This window comes from Poecilia latipinna, unplaced genomic scaffold (assembly GCF_001443285.1).
Source record: "Poecilia latipinna isolate Pla-1442-1.1 unplaced genomic scaffold, P_latipinna-1.0 Scaffold1377, whole genome shotgun sequence".
Classification (NCBI taxonomy): Eukaryota; Metazoa; Chordata; class Actinopteri; order Cyprinodontiformes; family Poeciliidae; genus Poecilia; species Poecilia latipinna.
The window spans coordinates 97,405-105,011 of record NW_015113993.1 but is presented as its reverse complement, the minus strand read 5'-3'; the positions used below and the strand labels follow the sequence as shown (position 1 = coordinate 105,011).

The following is a 7,607-nucleotide window of genomic DNA, read 5'->3' as shown; positions in this document are numbered from 1 at the left end:
GTTTCTTGCCATCCCTTTGGAAAAAAAACAAAACCTATAAGGGCCCAAAAAATAACCAATTTTTTTTTTTTTTTTTTTTAAGTAAAAAGAAGAAAAAAAAACAGATTATTGTTTTACCCCAAAATACTGCTAACCTCATGTTTGGTCTTGCTCTTCTGAACCTAAAACTGACGTGTCGTTACACCTTTAATCACGAGCTGGACAGGAGGCAGGAGAACAGGAGATTCCACAGCAAACCCAAAGCATCACTGCATTCAGAGGACTTGCCTTTCCTTCCGTTTACAGGAGGACCTTGGGGTTTCTCTTCGCTGTTAGCAGCTAGAAGCAGATCGACGCTCGTCAGACAATGAGGCCGTGAAACTTTGAAGCAACATAGAGCATCGTCCCACGGATCAGATCGCAAACACACCACTGACCCAGAGACTGTTTGCTTTAACTTTGAACGATACTTTGTTGAGTTATGCGCGCTGCAGAGTTTATGCTGTGGAGCTAAATTGAGGCCATGAAGTTTGTTCAAAAGAGAAATAAAAAAATAAAAAATAACTAACTGGAAAATATTTTGAAACTGAAAAAATAATCTGAAAGCAGTTTGGAACAATTTTTCTGTTTAATTCTTTTTCAGTTTTAATTTGTTTAAACTCTATGGCCCCAATTAGCTCAGTAACTTCAGGAAGTGTTTAAATTCATGGATAAGAGTTTGCTGAACATAACAGATGTAGAAGGAAGAAATGAGAAGGCAGATATTTTATGAGTTTATCAAGTTGGAGCCTGTAAACTCTGCCTTCTCATCTAATCCAAAGTGCACCTAGATTCATTTTTGAGGGTAATGCTTAAAAAAAACAACCCACATCTCTGCCAACATTCACATCATTCATTCAGGCTTATGGGTGAATGTACTGAAACTTCCAACAGTGCATATGAATCCCCTCCACAGACATGACCCGCTTTGGAAGTTCTTTTCATTAATAGCATTGTAAATAATTGATCCAAACGGTGTTTATTGCAAAAGGAACTCCACTTTAGAGCAGGTTTATGTGGAAGGTAACACACCTGGAGGAACACTGAGGGCTTCAGCTGCCCTGCTCTCCGGTCCTGTTCCCTCCGTTCCTGCTGCCTCTTCAGCTGGCACGTAAAGTTTCAAGAAAATGATTCACTTTTTAATTATAACGAGAAGCCACTGAACTTCCAACCACAGCTGGTAAGGACGGGCACACTTCATCAACATCATAGCTTCTCCATAGGAAGGAAGGAAGGCTACGTTACCTCAGATTGGGTAACTTAACCAGTTGATATTAAGCTTCATTGGAAAATGTCCTATTTCTAGAAATATTTCCCAACTACAGAAGTACAGTTGGTTAAAGACAAAAAGACACAGAAAGGAAGTAAGGATAAAAAAAGTGAAAATGATTCAAGTAGACACTGGTAGACCTAGAGAACTTAAGGAAAGTCCTTGTGGATTCGCAAAGTTCTCTAAAAAGATTCAACCCCACATCTATTTCTCTTTCAGTTTGTTCAATTCCTTCCCCAGAGGTCATGCAAAGCTAAAGAACTTCACGTTTTTTGTGCGTATAGAATTACTAATAAATTTACATTGATAAAACGACCGAGCAACAAAAAGAGTGGATAGTCCACACAAAGACAGTCAAACGAGCTCAGATAGGGGCTTTATGAAGAACCTGCAGGATCAAGACGGACCAGGAGGTCAGGAACAAACGAAGACGAGGCAAGCTGAGGGTGCGAAGAAGATATGAGGCACCGCAGACCAGGTTTGAGTTTTCATAGAGAGAAATACAACTCAACCAAAATGTTCTGCCTGATAGACTAAAAGCCATAAACCAGATACAAACCTTCATTTGACTGTGTTCCTTCATTTCCGTCTTCTGAGAGAGAAACGGAAATAAACCAAACGAGGGTGGATAGTGTTGTCACGAGAAAACAGAAACGCATCAATCAAACCATACGTGGAAACAACTCTGTAGACAAATAATCTCACATTTTTACGTCAAACGAGAATGTCAGGAGACCATTCCTAGGACCCAAACAGCAGAGTCATCGAGTGCTTATAGTAACAAAGTAGCATGGTTAGCTAACATCTAGTGACTTACTTCTATCTGTTCCTGGGGGTGGAAGCTGTGGGAGTTGGCGCCCTCGTCTACTGGACATGGGAGTACTGGTGGGACTGGTCTGGACAGATCCACTGCGAGGATGTGCCCTGAGTGACAAAAAGACACCAGCGTGAAGCAGAAGAAGAGAGAAGGTGGCGGATGTGGGGCAAGGCCATGTTGCACCCACATCACAGATTTACAGCAAAAACACCTTCTTTTTGTTAGGTCATGCCACTATAGTAGTGTTGAAATTTGATTTTATCTTGGGTCGATAATTCATCTGGTCCATTGTCAAATGACGCTGAATGATATTTGTAGGTGATTCAGACACATCAGTGCGGAGGATGATTAGGGCCACTGAAAAAAAAGAATAATTTTGACTTTTTTCTCATAATTTGGACTTTAAACTCAGAATTCTAACTTTTTTTTCAGAATTTGACTTTAATCTTCTGAGATCAAGAGTCAGAGTTCTGAGGGGAAAAAACGTCAGAGTTCTGAGATTAAAGTCAGACTTTTTTTTTCTTATTGGCAATAATCCTCTTCCGTACATCACTGGCGTTACAATAAAAGGAGACAATTTTATCCCTTTATTTCACTCTCACTCTCCGGGTTTTGAATAGATGACATTTTGGCACATGATATGGAGGCTGATGGTCACATCAACTGCAGGGAGCTGATCTGCAATAAAAGACGCTCGGTGTGAGACGAATGCATGTACAGTCGACTCATTGGGCTGCAGGGAGAAAAGAGTTCAATGCAGATCCAGCGGACCAGTGTGACCATGCGTTCATACCGTCTCTCAACAGCTTGAAATCAAACGTAAATTAAACAAAAAAATAAACAAACAAACAAAAAACACAATGCCATTGCAAGGATAACCAGCATCAGTTGATGTTAATAATGAAATCAAAGTAAAAAATATTACCCTCATCACTGCTATACTCACAAGTGTATGAGCAGTGTGGTGGAAATAATAATAATGATAATAATAAAAAAACGAGGTAGCAAGCTATCTAATGGGGTTAGGATTAATGTGCCTGAGTTATGTGTAAAGAAAATATAGAACATCCACAGTGCTGTTAGGAAATAAAGAGGGAAAAAGTGGCCAAGTGGGATTTGAAGATGGGGGGTTACTGAGGGAACGGGTAATGGAGTGAATTGGGGTGAGGAGGGTGAGGTAAAGTAAGGCAGGGCATTAGGAGAGGGACTGGAGGAGTTTTTAGTTGGGAAGCAGGGTTGGTTGTTCATACAGTATGAGTTAGTCAGGAATAGGTCGGGTACGAGCTTCAGGGAACAAGTCTCTAAGGCTGCGCTAGACTTTAGCTGTACAAACATTTTAACAAAGGTTGAGCAATGCTGGAGGATGAGGAAAAAAAATCTTGGTTGATTTAAAGGGGCAGTGTTACGTAAAATTGACTTTTCTGAGCTTTGCATCATATGTTGTAATGTTATTTTCTCATCAAAGACATACCTGGAGAATTGATTTGATTTTTTTTTCATGCATGTTTGAGCAATCCTTTAATTTCCATGGCGACCATTCAAACTGCACAAAACTTTTGGGTGAACTTAGCCCTGCTTTCAAGCCGCAGTTCCTCCTCTAAACCTTCGCATCACAGAGCAGCTCTCCTCTGTGACTCATTCACTCAGCTCCTTCAGACTAGCCAGCAGCAGTTAGCAAACATCTGGTGGAACTGTACATCGGCTGAGCTCCTTATAGGAGCTACTTCTCAGTGCAACACTTGTAAAAACGTTATTGAAGAGTTAATAAAGGAGCCATGTTGTGCTGACTTCCTGAAGGTGCTGTGTTGGAAAGAGTAGGACTTTCTTAAAGCGATAGAAGCCCAGTTTCAATTTTAAATTACTTAGTCACATTTCCTTTAAATCATATGTGAACTGAAGGTAACATATTTACTGAATTGACACTGTGTGGCTGGAAAACACATAGCACTGCCCCTTTAAAGCTCAAAATGATGGTATAGAACTAAAACATTCAGCAAATCGTTAAAATCAAGTTGAATTATCAAAGTACTCTGCTGGAAAATCACAGAATACCATGGGAAATCACATGGAACTGCTGCCTATTTAATTTCACACACTCATCCTCACAGTAAAAAAATGTTCTATTGCTAACGTCCCAGTATTAGCTAATCAAACTCAAATTTGTCGATTTTTGATTTAGGTGGCAAAACAGAAACCTACTTTTCAAATTTCTATTTTTTTTTTTACCCCCTCCAGTATAGCTCCGACTCTGGAAAATGACTGCGTAGCCAAAACCTCCAGCTAGTTGCTAAGTCTGCTTTCGCTAGCCTCTCCACTCTGGATCACACCTCGTCATGGCAGGGGAGGGGGGCGCGGACCTCCCAGACGGCAGAGACGGCATCGACCTCATGAGGGAAGAGTCGTGGGGGCGTTCGGTGGAGCGCGAGCGGGACGAGAGGCGTTCTATAGTGGGCCGCTGGTCTGCCGAGCGGGACCTGCTGTGAAACTCGTGTCTATCCATGGCTCCGTGGTTCCTACAGAGGTTGTTGAGAAACAGGCAGGCACTCAGTGTGACTCCAGCTGGGCTGGGACAGAAAGCGGGATTAGAAGAAGGCATGGTGAGTACGGAAAATGTTCGCTCCCTCTGTGTATGTTGGAGTGCAGGTTTGTACATTTATTATGATTTTGAAAAGTCGCTAAGGTTTTTTTTTTTTTAATAGGAAATTGGATCTGGAATGTGTTTTTTTTCTCTCTCTTAATTTTGAAAAATACACCAACAATGAAGAACATATGTCTTCATTACATCATTTGTTTTCATTTGGAGGTTTGTATTTCTAATGTTCATATTTAACATATGTGATATATTTATTTTACCTGGGTAAAGTTATAAAGAATTTTTGGCACTATAAATAAATTGCCTTTGTGTAAAAAATTAATATGCTATTACAGCTTATCCTTGCACTGAAAGTGAAAAAAAAACAGACTTAAAGATAGGTAATTTTTATTATGTTTCTTTTTTCATATTTGATCAAACTTGAGGGGAACGGTGTGAGCAGCGCATACACGAGTTTGTTTGACAGCGCTGAGACCCTCCTCCTGGCTCTGATTGGTCGATTCTGACTGGGAGCGGTGTGTTTCTGCAGATGGCAGCAGGACCACAGGAAGAAGGTGGAGGAGTTTGATTCTTTCACACATTATCTGTCTCATATTCTACTGTCAGGACATGGTGGCAGTTTTAACAAATCTGTAAAAAAAATTATAAAAGTCACCTACTGCAACTCTAATGCTGAAAACATTTAATCAATGGGGGGGGGAGTCCCAATTAAGAAATAACTTGTTTTAATCTAATCACTTGTGGCACAATTATGATTTCTGTCGCCAAGACAACATTTCACAAGACTGGAGCGCAGAGCGATATTTTGACTCTCTTCATACAATCTAGATCATTAACAGTCCTGGGTTGTTGAACACATTTTCTTCCCCATAAGATTTATTCCTGAGGAGCATGGCCAGGGAAAAAACCTGATTTGGTCACATTTTTAGGATAATTTCCCAGCGTAAAACCCATCGACAACGCATTTTTAACCAAGTCCACCAAGGATTCTTTTTCTCTTTCGTTTAATTTCATTAAATTATTTCTGTCCTCCTGCATCATTTCAGGCATAGCATATGCATCAGATTCTTTACCAAAAACACTCTGGTATTTCAAAGAGTTCATGACGCCGTTAGCTGTAGCCAGGTCCCCGGAGCTTTTGGAGGAGAAACACGCAGACAGTGTCACAGAGCCTCCGCATAACTTAACAGTGGACATGAGACTCTTTCATATTCAGCCTTTTGTTTCACTCCGAACCCACCTGGAGAGTTTAGTGATGCTAAATATCAATCTTAGCCTCACTTGACTGAAGCATATGGTTCCAGTTAAAACTCCGTATGTTTATGTTTGTGACATTAGGTCAGAAAATGGGTTTTCCCTGGCACGCGTCCCAGTCGTGTGTTTTTAAGGGGTCGTTATGTTCATTGCTAATTGAGCCAGCAGGATTGATTTTTCTAGCATTAAATTATGTCACTGGAATAACAGTTAAATTCACTTGAAGGGTTTTTACCAGAAGTGTAAACACATTTGTCCAGATGAGTGTTTAAAGTGAGAAATTATTCGGAAATAATCTAAAAACGGCATGCAAAGTGTTACCGTCAAATTTCCTAATAATAATAATAATAATAATAATAATAATAATAATAATAAACAGTAATGCATGCACAGTAGATAACTGTCTTAACAAACCAAAATGCTTTTTGTTTGGTCAGCTAACAAGCCTCTTTTTGTAAAGTTTTTTTTTCAACATTTTCATGCTATTTGTTCATTTTATGGTTGACTTTACAAATTCATTGTAGTCAGAAAGACCTAAACTGAAAGAACAGCCACGTTCTTTTATTGCATTATTTTTCACCTAAAGTATGAGATGTGAAGAGAAATGTGGCGTGTAACTGCATGTAAGTTGGAATTTGCTTTTGATGCATTTATTACTCTAAAACATTTGTGTTACAGTCATGGCACAGTGTGAAGGAGGAAAAATATTGTCCTTTGAAGCTAGAAGGAAAGAGACGGTGAGGTTTCACATTTTGTTAAAGAAGCCACACACAGTGCAGACGTGTGTCATTAACCGTTACAAACAGGAACCAAAGAAAGGAGGTAAACTGAGAGCACGCGTGAAAGTAGTGCACAAAAAAACTTAATCACAGTCTAAAAAACGGAAAATGTTGCAAGGGGGTTAGAGCATGCACGTTGTTTGATACTTGAACAGAATTTACCTGCTTTTTATCAAAGATCCAAAGACATCAGAGTTTGACTCCATTAGAACAAAATGGATCAACATGGACCTTTATACTCATGTTTACAGAAAACTCAGTTTGTTTGTCTCAGATACGTTTTCATGGTTATTAAATTGAACAGAAAAGAGTTAAATTCAATCAAACTATAACCCATAATTTTGAAACACAGATTTTAAAAAACAGAAATGAAACAATGTATTCTATTTTCCTTTTCGTGTCAAAACCTCCAGCTGATGGTTGAGTTTGGCAGTTCAGTTGTCCAGTAGAGGAGATGTCCTTTCAGATTACAACAGGTAGAAAACGACATCTCAGTGGTTATCATGGTGATACAACATCCAGAAAACACATTTTGCCACTTTTAATTCCTCCAACCGCTGCTGCAGGATCATTTGAGAAGCTTAACACTAGCCTGCTTAATCTATTTAAAAAACAGTTTTGATGCATGTCCAATCACATAAGCCACTGGAACATCTGTGTCAGCCGCTGCCTACACAAACAATACAAATACAGAGAGAAATATTTTTTATGGCCTTGAAATTTCTCCACAGTTTTCTCCCTGACCTGTCTGGTGTGTTTCCTTGGACTTTTCAGTTTTTTATTTGTAAAAAAAAAAAAAAAAAAAAAAAAAAAAAAATTAAAAATTAAAAATTTTTTTCTACTTCCCCTTTTTATACCCTTTTGTGTTGGTCTTTC

At 39.2% G+C, this 7,607-nt stretch overlaps 1 protein-coding gene across 21 annotated transcripts in view; it reads right to left on the bottom strand.

Annotated features, from left to right (window-relative positions):
- LOC106962152 (regulating synaptic membrane exocytosis protein 2-like) overlaps positions 1-7,607 on the bottom strand; it is a 136,620-nt gene that overhangs the window by 46,975 nt on the left and 82,038 nt on the right. For 19 of the 21 annotated variants that reach the window (XM_015056371.1, XM_015056372.1, XM_015056359.1 and 16 more), the window contains 2 exons: positions 4,433-4,618; positions 2,106-2,212 (listed from right to left, as the gene is read on the bottom strand). In XM_015056371.1, the coding sequence (XP_014911857.1) occupies positions 2,106-2,212; positions 4,433-4,618 (293 nt within the window). The remainder of the gene's footprint in view (positions 1-2,105; positions 2,213-4,432; positions 4,619-7,607) is intronic. The other 2 variants (XM_015056362.1, XM_015056364.1) reach the window with 1 other exon arrangement.